Raw genomic sequence first — 17258 nt, forward strand, 5'->3', positions numbered from 1 at the left:
TACCTATCTACAGGGATAATACCTTGCAAGAGTTTAAAAGATTACTGCCTTGGAAGATTATGGAAAGTACTCACAGTAAATGGGGAGTAGGGATGGCGGCTGAAAGTCATGAATAAGAACCCACTAGATCAGCTTACCTTCGATTCTTACCTGAAATATTAATAGGTTTTGTGGGAGCTCCCTGAGGTGCCATGGCCTGCATTGGACCAGCACCCTGATATATTGTTTTGGAGGTTCGAGAGATGGCACCAAACCGAGATACAGTTGGTCGGTCTCCAAATGGGATAAGGTCATCATCACTGGTTTCTGCTGCTCTTCTCTGAAGATCCAGTCGCTGATCTCTCATTCCTTTACTCTCCACATTCTGGTAAAAAGAAAATGAGAAATCCACCTTACACTTAGATCTCTAACATTATGTCCTCCAGCTCTGTGGTAAGGTTTTAAAAAAAAGAGTATAACGTCTTTATTGGTAGGACTAAAATAATTTGCTTGTCATCGTAAACATTGCTTTTTAAACCTCCAATCACAATAAGAAATACATTTTACATCATGACCCAGTACATGTATATACATTCTAATATACAGATATAATTTCATGATAGATATTTACCTCTTACTGTATGTGCTCCTATATTTATACTGTTATTCTAAATTATTCTTTAAAAAAAAAGACCCATCACAACCCACTCAATTTCAAAACTCAATAGTTAGAAAACCACTGCCTAAAAATATGAAGTGCCAATGCAGATGTTTCAAAGAGATTCCAATTAGAAGTAAGTACCAAGATAAATGGAAACAGAAATCTAACTGGTAGGCCCTTGTTGCTCAAAATATACTTTGAGGGCCAATAGCAGCAGCAGCATGTGGGAACTCATCAGAAATGCAGAATCTCAGGTCCCACCCTGGTCTTATCGAATTAGGAACTGCACTTTAACAGGTTCTACTTAGACTCCAACATAATTTACATGCACACTAATGAAAAACACTAATGGTCTTTCAACCAGTTGGGAGATTTTCAATTCTATCTAGGTTAGGTTGACAAATATTTTTATTTTTGAGAGATTTAAGGAAATGAGTCTTATTTTGCTAATTTTGGTTATAATATAATAATCCTCCACCCATTTTAAGATTTTATTTTTTGAGAGAGAGAGAGAGCATGAACAGGGAAGGGGGCAGAGGGAGAGGGAAAAGCAAACTCCCTGTAGCCAGGAAAAGAAATAATAATTTGTATATGTATTTACTATACAACACCAGCTATCATACAATGGTTTTTGATAAAACCAGTTAAAATTAAAGAACCTGACCTATAACTTTGGATACATCTCAAAAACAAAGTTGAATGAAAATGCAAGTTGAAGTATGTAATATATATAAGGCCTATAAACATACAAACCAAAATTGTTTAGGAATAGTATAAAAGTATCCATGAAATGATAAAGTTTCAATTCAAGATAAAGGTTACCTCCAGGGAAGATGGAAGGAAGAAAAATGAGATTGGGGAGGTATATACAAGAAGATTTAACTACTTCTATAAAGTTTTATTTCTTTAAAAAATAAAGAAGCAATTAAGATAGTTATATATATATATAGCTTAGTATTAGACACATAAAAATAAAATTGAGCCATTATATTTCAACATACCACAGTTCACCTTACTAGCTACAATTCTGACTCAAATACTACTTCTGCTCATTAGATTCAACTTCATTGTTTAAACCCCAGAGCTGTAAGAGTTATAATTTACTTGAACAAGAAATTTAAGATCCTGATTAATCATACAAAATAATTTAATTTGGGTTCTAAACAGTTGTTTGGTTAACTGTTGGCTGCTCAGAAATACAATAAATGATCTTCTTTGTCTATCTAGATATGTATTAGAAGATTTATGTTTATACCTGAAAGAAACAAAAAATCCATATAGTTTAAACATAATTCAATTCACATCATATAGAATACGGTCTGAAATTCTTAAGGAAATCTCAATTATTTGTGTCTACACTATTAACAGGGCCTGATTCATCTGGTTTCTCTTCATTTGTATTCATTATGACAGTATCAGACATACCATCATTTCCACACTCCCCGCTGCCACCACATCTTTGGGTTTTGCATCTTTGGTTCCAATGTAGGAGCCGATGGTGTCACATGACCAGGGAGAATACTGGCTATAATCATTTCCTTTGTATTTCCCAGCTACCTTCAAGTCTTCATCCAGAAACTATAGATGGGGGGAAAAAGGTGTATATATATATATGTATAGGGAATGGGTCTTACAAGTAACAACACAGAAAAAGCATGAATGTCTTAGAACACCATATGCTAAAGCAACATAATGATGATTATCTGATCTGTTACAACAGAAGATTTTTGTAGACTATGAAAAATACACAAGTGAAGATGGGATTTTTGAGGAGGTTTGCTCATCCTCTTCTTTATCAGATGGAACCCTTAAATGTACCAGGCCCTAGTTTTGCTGGACACTCCTCATTGTTTCTTTTAAGAACATTCCAGGTAAACAAGAGCATTAAAAACTACTTAAAATGTAGCTTAGAATATTCTATATAGTGCATCATGATGCAGTAACTTTCTTATTGAAATCTCTCTAATAGCATTAATTCGTATTTTAAATAAATTCTCATCCTTAGGTTGATTCTGCGAAGTGAAAAGGGTAAGATACTGAATTTTCTCAAGATGAGTTCTGAAATTATATAATAACAGAAAAGCTATTCCAGGTCTAACGTATTTTTATTAAAATCACAATACTGACATTTGTGTAAAGTTTTACAGTTTTCAAAGTGTTTTTAAGTATACTACCTCATATGTTCCTCAGATCCCTATGAGAACACAGCTGATCTAAGGCTACACCATTATAGGCCAGTACTAGGACTAGAACTTTATCAGAAATATATATATATTGATATACTGGTAACATAGGGGCTATTGATATATCTAAGTGGTTCTATGCCTCCCCCTATCTTAAAAAAAAAAAAAAAAATCTCTTTTCTGAGTCATCATTACTCCTTTTTCTATAGTGACAGAGGGTTATGCTGTTCATAAATATTAATCATTTTCACCCACAACTCCCATTTCTACTGTTTATAAACTGCTTTGTCCTATCCCAATTTAAAAATTTTATCTTTATTTCTCCTTCACATGCAAACTTCATGTAGAATAGCTAGCTTTTTAAAGATATGACCTACTAACAAGAGTGCTTACCCTGCCCCACCCTAATATATTATGTGGCTGTTAAAAAGAACTAGATAAATTTATATACTGACAAAGAAAAATATACAGGATAATTGGTCAAGTAAAAACAATAAACAAAAAATGTAAATATAAACAAAACCACAGGATGTATTACTAAATGATCCTATTAAAAAGTAATAGGTTAGTTCATGCACACAAGGGTTGAAATATATTTAGAAAGTTGAAACTTATAATAAACTTACAATGATACAGAAAATGGGATTTTGGAGAAATTTCTCTATGTTTTGTATTCTCATAATGTATGAATTTACATTTATTTATTTATTTGTTTATTTGAGAGTACCAGGAAGTGGGGAGGAGCAGAGGGAGAGGAAGAAGCAGGCTCGATCCCAACGGAAATACAATGAGACCTACATATATAATTTTTTAAATTTTTGGCAGTCACATGAAAAAAAGAAACAGGTAAAATTAATTTTAATAATACATTCTATTTAATCTAATACATACGAAGTATTATCTTTTTTTTTTTTTTTAAGTAGGCTCCATGCTCTGCGTGGAGCCCAACATGGGGCTTGAATTCATGACCCTGAGATCAAGACCTGAGCTGAGATCAAGAATTGGATGCTAAATAAATAAAATCTTAAAAAAAAAAAAAAGAATTGGATGCTTAAGCAACTGAGCTACCCAAGGCACTGCTAAAGTATTATCATTTTAATATGTAATTAAGAAATTCATTAATGAAAAAAGGAAATTAATGAAATCTTGTATTCCTGGGGTGTACTAAATCTTCAGATCCAGTGTACATTTTATGCTTACAGTACAACTGAACTTGGATTAGCCGTATTATTTAAAGTACTCATTAGCCATCTGTTATAAAACTATACTAAGACAATGTGGTATTGGTGCAAAGACAGAGAAATAGACCAATGAAACAAAATAGAGTCCAGAAACATTTATAGTCACCTGATTATGACAAAGTGACCGGATTATGATTATGGTGACTTCTGGACACTAGGGAAAAGATGGTCTTTTCATTAAATGGTACTAGATCAATGAGATATCCTTTGGGGAAAAAATGGATCTCTACTCCTAACACAGTAAATCAATTCTAGATGGACTGTAGATCTAAATGTAAAACAAAATAAACCTTTTAGAAGAAAACACAAGAAAAAAATCTTCATAATTTTAGAAATAGCCAAGATTACTTAATACTTAAATAAGATATGCAACAAACAACTGGTGAAGGAAAAAATGATAAATGAGACTAAAAATGATGTGCTTGGGGTGCCTGGGTGGGTCAGTGGATTGGGGCCTCTGCCTTCGGCTTGGGTCATGGTCCCAGGGTCTTGGGATTGAGCCCCACGTTGGGCTCTCTGCTCGGTGGAGAGCATGCTTCTTCCTCTCTCTCTGTCTCTCTGCCTGCCCCTCTGCCTACCTGTGATCTCTATCTGTCAAATAAAGAAACAAAATCTTTAAAAAATAAAAATAAAAAAAAATAAAGATGATGTGCTTACTTCCTCTTGATGAAAGGTAGGAGGCAATGTTGGCGAAGGTGCAAAAGGAGGTGGAGAGATAACCTTCCTTTCCTCTAGCTGGGCCATTATTTCCTTTCGTCTTCGATGTAGCTCATCTAGACTAGGATGGGGCTGAGGAGGAGGAGGAGGAAGCCGGCTATAAGGAGGGTCCTGGAAATGCAAAGATTAGTAAAAACTGAAAAAGAATTTCAAAACACATTAGCTCATTTAGCACATATTTTAAATAGGTAGCAGCTTGTGTGTTCATATCAGTATCTGAACATACTAAGGCTTAGTAAAACAAAGCAAAATAAAACAAAGCCCCTCAAAACTCTTGAGGTTTTCCCAAAGAGCTAAATTTAAATTTCTTTTCCTTGGCCAGAGACCATAACTTCAAATACATTTGACGCTTGAACTGCAACAGGGCCACTTACAAATGGATTTTTTCAATAAAAACAGTTCTGTAAATATATTTTCTCTAATGATTTTAATAACATTTTCTTTTCTCTAGCTTACCATATTTTAAGAATACAGCATATAATACATACAACATACAAAATATGTGTTAACTGACTGTTTATGTTAGGCTTCTGGTCAACAGTAAGCTATTAGTAGTTAAGTTTTTGGGGAGTCAAAAGTTACACATGCATTTTTCAATTGCATGGGGGACACTGTGCCCTTTAATGCCTGCATTGCTCAAGGGTCAAATGTGGACCTAGAAATGTTAATAAAACTAAAGTTCAGAAACTAAGAAGGGTTAGTGGGAGTGGGGTAGGATTTTTTTTTCCCTTTAATATTAAGTTAAAAAAAAGAAAATGCAAAACAAAAAAAGAACTCTACCCAAATTGCGAAAAGATGAAAAAAAAGGAAGGGGGAAGCTTTCTCATAAAAAAGAATTGATCGAACAAAGGGTTACTACCATGGCAAAAAGGTAAATCACTACAACCAATAATCAAACTAAATCTACATAATAAGAAAAAAAAAAAAAACCAGCATACTCTGTACGAAGGTCTGATCTGAGTTGGATGAGGAGCCACTGGATAGTAACCCTCCATCTGTTGGTATCTTTCTCTGGATTCTGGTACATAGGATGGTACTGCTGCAGGTGGAACCTCAATGGGTATAGGACTTTCTCGGAAAATCTCCTCTCTTGTGTAAGACTGAGCAGGGTACACTCGGCGGCCGTCATAGTGTGGTGGGTACATAGGTGGGTACTGTTGTGGCTGTGTGCCATACTGAGAGTTGACTACACGATCTTGGAGATAGGGTGGATAATGATCCAAGTAGGGAGGACCAGGTTCAGGAGCAGATGGTGGAGGTCTGACAAAGCGAGACACACACTGTGGTGGTGTAGTATAGTACATACCTGTACAATACAAAAAAGGAACCAAAAGCAACGATAAGCCAATCTATTTTTCTATATTTTTCCTTTTAATATAAGTCAACACTAAAGAATTAATAATCCACTCATTTCTTTTTTTTTTTGAAGATTTTATTTATTTATTTGACACAGAGAGAGAGATCACAAGTAGGCAGACAGGCAGGCAGAGAGAGAGGGGGAAGCAGGCTCCCCGCTGAGCAGAGAGCCCGATGCAGGGCTCGATCCCAGGACCCTGGGACCATGACCTGAGCCAAAAGCAGAGGCTTAACCCACTGAGCCACCCAGGCGCCTCAATCCACTCATTTCTTTTTTCTTTCTTTTTTTTAAATCCACTCATTTATTTACTTGTTTTCCCCTCTGCTGTAGTCAGGTTAGTTTTATGAAAGAATAAACAAAAATTAACCTTAATCCTTAAAAGTCATTGAAAAAACTAAGGCTCTCTCAGTTGTTTGACCATCTTTTCTGCTATGCCTTAATGCAATGCAAATATTGGAAAGTTAAAGATTACTTTAACTGAAATTCAGGTTCCACAAATCACTCACATGAAATCTGAATGTGAAATGGAGTTAAGTGGAAAGGAATGTGGCACACACAGATCTATTCTGCTGCTGCAGAGCTCGGGAGCTCTGGAGACAAGAGTTGTAGCAGTAGCTTCCCAATTTTCAGACTTTGGCTTCAAGCGATATGATCCCGGCACACAGGTAGGACCCATGCTTCCTTTTTCTATTGCTTCTTCACTGTTTTTTATTAAAGATTTATTTGAGAGAGTGTGCATGCATGCAAGAGAGAGACCGTGCATGCACAAACTGGAGGAGAGGCAGAGGGAAAGAGAGAAGCAGGCTCCATCCCAGAACCCTGGGGTCATAACCTGAGCTGAAGGCAGACGCTTAACGACCGAGCCACCCAGGTGCCCTGTTTCCACACTTTTTTTTTTTTTAAATATTTTATTTATCCATCTGGGAGAGAGAGAGAGAGAATGAAAGAAAGCATGAGAAGGGAGAAGGTCAGAGGAAGAAGCAGACTCCACGTGGAGCTGGGAGCCCGATGAGGGACTCGATTCCAGGACTCCAGAATCATAACCTGAGCCGAAGGCAGTTGCTTAACCAACTGAGCCACCCAGGCGCCCTGCTTCCTCACTATTAACAGGCTTTTTCAGTATCTGCTTCTGGGACTCACTCCTCCAGGCCTAGCTTCAGCCTGCTTTTGCAGTACTTCCACGGATTCTGTAGGCACCTCAACTCCCTGCATTCAACCTCTTTCTGCTTAATACAGCAACCATGATTTCTGATCCCTGACTCTGGACCTTGACTGATACAGTGTATTTAAGGTCATCTTAACAAAAGTAGATGAATATTTCTTGTGATGGATGGCCCAAAGGAAGATACAAAAAACTTTCATCATATTTTTTCATGTAGTAATAAATGCCATACCAATTTAAAGCTATTCTTTAGGAAGCAGAGAAGACATTACTAATTCAAAATTAAGACAACCTTGGGAAAAGGAAATGGAGAACACCTTTAATCTACTTCAGTTTAAAAAAATAATAGCACCACACGGTCTCTGACAGAGACCCAACACTTTAAAAATCAGTGTTCCTATTTTGCACAGGAGTTGTATATGTGAAGCCTCCGTCGTCTCCACTCCTTCGCTATCCATACCTAGTATTGTCATTAAAGCTGGCTAATTTCTCAATTTTGACTATTTTCTCAAATCCCTTCTTCTTCTTTCCTACCACACTAATACAGGCCTCAATAATCATACCTGGTTTACCAAGTACCCTTACTCCTCCTCAACTCTAGACTGTCATCTTTGCAATCCATTCATAAATTTATCTTTTTATTCCCATACTTTTAGGGCATTCTTTCATAAAGTCTTTTTGATTCTCCAAGTTCTCAGTGATCTCCCTTGAGTCTTGCATTAATCTCTATCACATTAATATTAACCACAACTGAATGCTTAGTTTTTAGCACAAATATGTGCACACACATATATAATGTATGTTTACTTATACTATTTCTTTACTAATATCGATTCTACACTACTAACTCTCTACAGTATGTATGCTACTTTTTTTCATATATATTACACAGCCCAGAAAAAAATATTAGGTGATAAATGACACCAAGAGAAACTTACTCTGTGTGTTTAATTTATACTCACTATAATATTAAATTCTTTTGCATGCTTGAAGAAAATTTTGGTCAGGAAAATATATACTGCCTTAGTTAAGTAAGTTTCTATTGTTTACTTGGGTGACTTGTATAACTTGTATAACTATACATATATTAAATATGTAATTAAATAAATACATATATTAAATATGTACGTATTTAATATACAACTAGCTTCCCGTGATAGGCAGTTTGCTTGATGTACCTCTGTTAATTCACTTATTTTATACTATTTAGTTGGTCATAAAATCTCTGCTTTTTCTAAAGGATCACATAAGCACATTTATTTATCTTGAGCCTGCTGCAAATATGACCACTCTTTCTTAGAATTATTCTCATAACTCCTAAAAAAAGAGAGCAACATAAAAGATCATTACCCTGCTGATACGGTGCTGGTTCAAACGGTGGAGCAGCTCCTCGAGGATCCTGATAATAAACATCTGCCTGCTGTGCTGGGTATAACTGAGAACCTCGTGGTACCATCTGAAGTGGTTTGGAGACAGGCATCGGAGGCAAATCTGTCGGCCCCCTTGGAGGTACAGGATGTGGATTCACAGGTAAGGCAGAAATACTCTTAGGGACAGATTCTAGCCTAAAGGAGTAAGATTCTACAAGTCAAGTTTAAGGTCTCAAAAATACTTCTAATATACACAAATTGCAAAATGTTTTTTTTTTTAAAGCCTTAATTTGGGAAACTTTTTCCCCAATAGTCCATTCCTCTACAAATTTCATAAACTTTGATCTTAGTTCATTTATGCTAATTGTTTCTTAAAATCACTAAAACAGGAAATAACAAAATAAAGCCAAAAATGAAGTGGATTTTTTTTTTTTTTAAATAAAACTCTGATTATTCTTTCTTCCCTCTACTTTGTTTGTAAAGAAGAAACTTTTAAATAACAGCTAGGAAAAATGACGTACAGGTCAGGAGGAGATCCAGGGGCACTACTGCTCAGATGATCTATCTTTCCTGGCTTCAGACTAGAATCGTAGGTGGCATCTGTCCCTCGTGGAATCAGCTGTGTTACTGTACTCCCTGCTGATACAATTCCATTTGGCAGAGCAGGGGTTTTTCTGCTAGGCAGATCCACTGCACCTTCATCTGGAAGGACAGCTGCTGAAGGCAGGCCCACCTCATTAAGTTGACCCAAAGAGGCACTCAGGGGTCTTCTGGGAACTAGGCGTTTATTCATTTTACGAAACCTACACAGAAAGCAAAGTCACACACCAAAACCCAAAATTATAAAAGCAAAACCAAGAACTAAAATGTATTTGAGAAACAGATCAAAGGAAAAGATACTAAGAATATTACTTTCTAGAAATTCTTTTGAAACATCAGCCGTAGCTATCAACTTGAAATTTGTGTGTGTAGATACTACAAAATCTCAGGCAACACACTAAGTATAAAATTCCTCATAATGAGTATTTATAATATCACAAATCATACTAAGTAATATCTGCATTATAACTTACTTTAATTGTAATTTCTATTTCTGAAACATTGGAGGGGGTAGAAAAATCTTTAGGGGACAGTTTCTGAAATATCTTACTTTAGCTTTCCCTCAAATGCCTTAGGATACAGTTAACCTATATTATAAATTAACAATAAGACAAAAAGCCAGTGTGCAGAGAAAAATTTACCATTTATTCCATTAAAATTTTTAAATTAAGATAGTACTTTGTATCTGATATGATTCCAAGATTCTAATGTTATGTGCACCTACACAAAATTGAAATTATTTTAAAAGTGGATGAATATAAACAATACAGAATAATGCCCAAATTTAAACAGACACTGGGGTGTAAAAGCCATGTAGATTCTAAATCTAACCACAGTAAAACTATTAAGCCATCCGACGTCAGTACCCTTGTTCCTCAACAGTGAAAGAAAATCTATTTACACCTGCTAGGACACTGAAAAAGTATCTCAAAAACAAACTCCCATAAGAATAATGCTTTTTTCCTGAATGTTTCCCATATTTGACAAATTTCAGAGGGGTGGAGAGGAGACAATACTCCTTAGGTGTAACCACTGTAAACAGTTTGGTACATAATCATACAGATTTTTCCCTCTATACCCTGCCTTAATATTAATATGTTTGTAAGACTATTATTAACAGAAATAGGGTCATATATGAGTAACTTCTCCTTCTACTTTGTAACTTGGATATTCCTGTATGTTGGTACATTTTAGGCTATTTCTAATTTTTTGCTATTAAAACAATGCAGTAACGGATACTTATGTATATGTACTTGCATCCTTGTGTGACTAACCAGAAGAGAATTTTAAGTCTAATGTATGCACATTAAAAATTGTTATAATGCTCTAAAACTACTGTAACTCCTAATGGTAAAGAAGAAATGTCCTTTTCCATTATTTCATCGAACACTAGTATCACAGTCTCTCTTAATTTGCTAGTTCAAAATGTCATTTTAAAAAAGATTTTACTTAGGGAGCACACACCATACATGCATACGCATGCGTGGAGGGTGTGGGGAGGGATTAGCAGACTCTGGCGGAGCAGGGAGCCTGACACCCTTGCCCCTCCATCTCAGGACCCTGAAATCATGAACTGAGCGGAAACCAAGAGTCCTAATGCTCCATCGACTGAGCCATATGGGTGCCCCTGAAAATTTTGTTTTAATTTGTATTCAAACAATCAGTGAAGCTGACATTGTTTTACATTTTTTTTTTTTAGTATTCTTCCATGAATTGCCTATTTGTTCATGATCCCTATATTTACTGGTTCTTCTCCTTACAGATGTGTAGTAATTCGTTTTATACTGGGGATGTCAGTCCTCTCTACGTCATTTCCCCACCAATCTTTTATTTTTAATTGTGGTGTTTGGGCCACATCTTTGTATTTTTATGTAACCATATTAATCAATCTTCTCCTTTATGGATGCTGGGTTGTCTTTCAAAAATTCTTTCCTATTATAAGATTAAGTCACAACAGAAAAGATCTCTAGGTACAGTTGCCTTCTTAAAGATTTAAATCTCTAAAGCATTTATAATTCATTCTGATATAAAGGTAAGAATTGAGTTCTAATTATTTTTCAAATGGATAGAAGTTGTTTCCATGTCATCATCTTTGTTATCGATGAAATGCCACCTTCAGCACAAACGCTCAGTTCCTATTGTGTCTGGTATTCTTTCTAGATTTTCCATCATATTTCATGGAAATATGTTTAGCTGTTCCTATGCTAACACCACAGTCTTTGTGCACTGAAGCTCATAATACACCTTAATGGTTGTTAGTCTAATCTGTTGAAACTTATTTTTTCAGAAATTTTCTGGCTATTTGTACATATTTACTTTACTCAGCGAGTGGTTTTGTTAGGTCCTAACAATCCTCATGTTAATATTCTAACTGAAATTTCACTGAAGTAGTAGTCTTACTACTACTAAATTGTGTCTTATGTCAACTTGAATGAGACTGAATCTAATAGTTTACAAGTTGAGCATCATGTAATCATACTAGCTTTTGAGATACAATTATGCCGAGGAAGTGTCTATATAACAGCTTTCTTCTATTAAATAAGTTTGATCTATTACGAACATTTGATTCTAACCCTAAAGTAACTATAGTGTGTTATCTTTGCACTCCATGGCGTCTACTTTAATGTATTATTGAATTCTAATACTTGGGATTTTAAAAATATTAATATGTGAGGATGAATTGGTATTTTCTTCAATTGTCTTATCTTTGTCAAGTTTAGTGGCAATGTTACACTGGCTTTATAAAAAAATTAAAAGGTTTTCTTTTCTTTCTACTATGTGCTGGAAAATGTACCATCATTGGAATTATCTGATCTTTGAAATTTAAAAGAATCTGTGAAGTTATACCTGGCGATAAAATCATTTGGTGAATAGAACAAAGGGCAAATTTTTCAATTGAAAATACATTATTCAATTAGTTAAAATCAGTTAAAATTGATGAAAATTTTTAGAGTTTAATTTTTTTTTTTGGTAGTGCAAATGACTCACTTCTATATTTAGTTTCCTATTTGTGGGCACAATATAATTAAAGCTGAAGAAACTGCCTTGGTTTTCTTTTTTAAAAAATCTATATTACTTTCTAAACTTTCCCCATTCATTAAAGAGAATGCAGCTGCTCCTTTTCTGTTTCCTAACAATGGCAAATTATTCTACTTAGTAACTCTACCTTATTTCATAACAAGTTATTAGAAGGTTGAGTTTAACAACTTTCGCACTTACTTCTCCAGTTCCTCCTGTGAGTGTGCAAATGTACAGCTGGCCCCACGAGGGCATCCTCCTCTCTGCTTCATATCTCGACACATGTATGTTTTATATTTGCTATGCTGTGGAGGCTGAGACCAAAGTTAAAACATTAGATACTGATTCAAACTAACTCACACAATTATCTAGACTGCCCAGAGCAAAAGTGTTAGAAAGCCATTCTGTCTACAGTCTCAGAGTCCAAAAATAAATTAATTATGAAGAATGGGGTCCTGATTTTTTGATATGTAGGCATTAATTCTCAAACATGTAGCATCATATAACTCCTAGATTAAATCTCATGACAGCTTTATCATTTTCTTTCCAGGTTTATAATGGAAAAACAAACCACTGGAGTTTAGGGCTTTCCAATGTTTAATATGTGTTCTAATATTTGTTTTGGACAATATGTAGTGTTAGCTATATTTACAATTAGGTTTTCCTATGACACAACACAAGTCTACAGTGGGCTCTATAAATGAAAAATACTCTGTAACCAATTCTTGATATGCAGAAGAACTTATCAAGGACTTACGATATCTCTACAAGTACAAATGAAATAATTATTATTTTCTAGTATAAGAAAGGAGGATGGACTTGGGAGTTAACGAAGGTATCAAACACAATACTAAGCTAAATGAAATTTGATTCATTTTATCACCTATTGATAGAACTTAAAAGATTAATCTTATTGTTACATTCTTCATGATGTCTAATAGAACATGGAGTTAAAGTTTTTAATACTTTATTTCTTATCATAAAATAAAGTCTGATCTATGCTTATTTAGGAAAACTGTATCCATATTATTCTACTCAGCAGGACAGATTTTATAAAAATTTATAGATTTATAAAATTTATAAAGATTTATAAAAATAAAAGATTTTATTTTTAAGTAATCTCTATACCCAATATGGGAGCTCAAACTCACAACCCTGAGATCAAGAGTCACATGCTCTACCAAGTCAGCCAGGTGCCCCCCTACTCCGCAGGATACTGAATGGAACTTAATGTTTCATGCCTCTCAAAGAAAAAAGAAATATTGAATAATCTATTGTTAATATTTACCTGAACCAGATAAATTAATAACAAAGCTTTAATTTCACAAGCTTACTATGGCAAGATAAGAGATCTAACGAACCTAACATAAATCCCCAAGAGCAAAATAAAATGAAAAACTGTAGCCATAACATTAGCTATTACATTTTACTGCCGTATACTTCACTTAAAAGTATTTGAAGAAAAATCTGGCCCACTTGCACAACAGACCTTATATGAATGAAAATGTTAAACTACTACTACAGAAGAAGCATTTACAAACATATGAATAGTACTGGACAGACACAGCATTAAAAAGTGATATATATTATCAAACTATAATGTAACAGTTACCAATGAGGATCATCTTATTTAACATAGAACCTTTAGCACAGAATCAAATGCTGCTACACATCCAAAGTGAAAAATGACTCCAGTACAACTAACAGGATTATTTAATTCCATTGTTGCCAGATAAAATTACCACACTAACCCATTAAATTGGCTATAAGCCATATTAAACTAATTTATAGTTTCTATAGTCAGAGTCTCAAAATACTCATGTCATCTTGTTGGTTTTGTTTGTATCTGTCATGACACCCACAGTGGCTTACTTCTAAGTTTCCAACATCCCCCTTACCTGCTGTTGATCTGCTCCCTTTTTGCTATGGTTCTGGATATAGTCTACTAGCCCATGTACCACAGTCCGCACAGCAACCAGCCCATTTTCTAGCTGCTCCCAAGTAGGAGGAGGAGCATCTACACAACAAATTAAAAAACATTTTTAAATGATGTTATTCAATATTTTGCCCAATATTAAGCTAATAAAAGGGTTAGTGTCAGCCCTTCAGTGAAATCAAGTTAGGCTTCATACAGCTTTTCAGGTAATAACATATTCTCCTAAAAATCATTTTAAGGAATGGATTGTAAATTAAAATAACTACAGGGACAGGGAACGTAACATAAATTAAGTAGGCCAGACAATAAATGGCAACCACCTTTAGGATTGGGAATGACAACAGAGAGATAGAGCCAGGGACTGTGCTGAACTGGAGAGTGTGGCCCCCATCTAAGGTAATGGTTACTTTACGATTCAACTTGAGCTGACTGCTGTTATGTGATGATGCGAGGATGGCACTCCTGATACACCACTGTTTCCCAGGGAAAACTAAAATTTGAGATTTTCATGTGAAATTACCCAGTTTTAAGTTTTACCTAAAAAATTTAGAATATTGTGCAGACCAACAGTGTGTGGACCAAACAAAACTTAACTGTGGACTAGCCAATTTGTAATGTCCATTTTGAAATTCTGCATAAATGATGTATTGGTAAACAGAACGTTTAAAGAAACTGAATAGAAGAGTCACTATATAAAGCAACTCTGCTATATCCTCTTCATTTAATATTTGTCTAGTGACAGTGCTGTGATTTTTATAAAGGAAAAGTTAACCACAACTATGAAATGTTCTCTAGGAGAAAATATAAAAAGTGAGAACACAAATACAGAGATGACCTCCTACTGGAGACACTCTGAAAGACTTCTAGGTGATGGCTGTGAATAAGGCTTTGAAGGACACATGGGAGTTTCACTTGAAAAAAAAATGAAGATCTAGAAAAGGTGAAGAGAACAGTCATACAACAAAGTATTATTGGGAACACCTACTAAGTCCCAGGTATTGTTCTAGTTGCTAGGGAAGCAACAGTGATCAAAACAAAAACCCATTATATCCAAGAAGAGGAGACAGACAGTAAATAAGATAATCAAAATAAAACAATTTAGATAACGATGACTTGAAGAAATAGAGCACAGAAAGGGGGTGGGACAGGTATGTATAAAATTTTAGACTGGGTGGCCTGAGAATGTCTCCTCGAGAAGGTTACATTTGATTAAAGACCTGAAAAAACGGGATGACTGTGCCTTGTGGATACACTAGGACAAAAATGTTCTAGGGAAAAAGAATAAGTGGAAAGACCCTGATGTGGGAGTATGCCTGGCATGTTCCACAGAGGTGAAACTGGAAAAGAGTGAGTTAGGTGGAAAAGAATAGAAAATAAGCTTAGAAAGAGGTAAGAACCCCAGATCATGTGAGGTCACGGGAAAGATTTTCACTTTTACTGAACAATGGAAAGCACTGGAGAATTCTTTAAGATTTCATTTATTTTTAGAGAGTGAGCGAGAGCGCACACACGTGTGTGAGCAAGGCAAGGGGGAGAATCTGAAGCCGACTCCATGCTGAGTGTGGAACCCAACACAGGGCTCAATCAGTTCTGGAGAATTTCTTTTTTTTTTTTTTTTTGGTTAAAGATTTTATTTATTTATTTGACAGACAGAGATCACAAGTAGGCAGGGAGGCAGGCAGAGAGAGAGGAGGAAGCAAGCTTTCCGCAGAGCAGAGAGCCCAATGCGGGGCTCGATCCCAGGACTCTGGGATCATGATCTGAAGGCAGAGGCTTTAACCCACTGAGCCACCCAGGCGCCCCAGTTCTGGAGAATTTCTGAGCAGACGGGTAACAGGATCACTCTAGCTCCTATGCTAAAACCAGACTGATAACAGGAGGTGATTCTGTAATCCCTGAAGAGAGTGAGGATGGTAGCAGTGAAGGTTATAAGCAGATGGATTCTACATGGATTTTAAAGGGAAGGACCTACAGGGTATGCTGCTGGATAAGAGGTACCACACATGAGAAAGAAGAGTTGAAGAGATCTCCAAGGTGTTTGGACTGAGGAAATGAAATGGAAGGTTGGAGCTGCCACTAAAAGGAAAGGAAGGTGGGGTGTGTGCTAAGGTACCTGGAACTCACTTTTAGACAGAATGCTTGCAATTATTATTTTTTTTGAAGATTTTATTTACTTATTTGACACAGAGATCACAAGTAGGCAGAGCAGCAGGCAGAAGGAGAGGGGGAAGCAGGCTCCCCGCTGAGCAGAGAGCCCAGTGCAGAGCTGGATCCCAGGACCCTGAGACCATGACCTGAGCCGAAGGCAGAGGCTCAACCCACTAAACCACCCAAGCGCCCCCCCACCCCTTTTTTGAGATTTTTAAATTTATTTATTTGAGAGAGAGAGCAAAAGCAGGGGAAGAGGCAGAAGGAAGGGAGAAGTAGACTCCCTGCTGAGCAGGGAGCCCAACGTGGGGCTCCATCGCAGGTCCCTGGGATCATGACCTGAGCCAAAGGCAGACGCTTAACCATCTGAGCCACTCAGGTGCCCCTAAGTTTGAAATTACTAGATATTCAAGTAGGCCTGCTGCATGCTGAACAGGGAGGTGGATATACAAAAGAATTCAGGAAGAAGGTTTGGGCTGGATATACATGTTTCACAGAATCTAAATCAACTGCAAAATACACCATTATTTTATGTGTCACCAAAATAAAAAGAGTGTTAATTAAATTACATGTCATTATTTATACAGATGCATCCCAATTTCAGAAATGATAAGATCGAAAGAAACGTGGGCTTCAGAACTGATGAAATATAGTAAATTTGTGAGTCATATAAATAATATTTAAAGTTATGAGACCAGACAATATTATCTAGGACATGGGTATAATTAGAAAAGAGATACATGTATTAAACTCTGGGAGCAATCCAAAAGTGGGAGGCTATGGAGATGAGAAATTAGCAAAGGAGGCTCAAAAGAGGGTCCCATAAAATGAGAAGGAAACTAGGAAAGTCAAGTGAAAAAAGCATTAAGAGGATCAGAAAGTGAAC

General features: G+C 35.9%; 1 protein-coding gene across 4 annotated transcripts in view; it reads right to left on the reverse strand.

Moving 5' to 3' along the window:
• The window catches only part of RC3H1 (ring finger and CCCH-type domains 1), a 75343-nt gene that overhangs the window by 6564 nt on the left and 51521 nt on the right, over positions 1-17258 (reverse strand). For 2 of the 4 annotated variants that reach the window (XM_080824308.1, XM_080824307.1), the window contains exons 8-15: positions 14187-14305; positions 12490-12602; positions 9192-9473; positions 8651-8865; positions 5720-6087; positions 4722-4892; positions 2066-2218; positions 151-364 (exon numbers count right to left, since the gene is read on the reverse strand). In XM_080824308.1, the coding sequence (XP_080680434.1) occupies positions 151-364; positions 2066-2218; positions 4722-4892; positions 5720-6087; positions 8651-8865; positions 9192-9473; positions 12490-12602; positions 14187-14305 (1635 nt within the window). The remainder of the gene's footprint in view (positions 1-150; positions 365-2065; positions 2219-4721; positions 4893-5719; positions 6088-8650; positions 8866-9191; positions 9474-12489; positions 12603-14186; positions 14306-17258) is intronic. The other 2 variants (XM_080824309.1, XM_080824310.1) reach the window with 2 other exon arrangements.

This window comes from Martes martes (assembly GCF_963455335.1).
Source record: "Martes martes genome assembly, chromosome: 15".
NCBI classification, from domain to species: Eukaryota; Metazoa; Chordata; class Mammalia; order Carnivora; family Mustelidae; genus Martes; species Martes martes.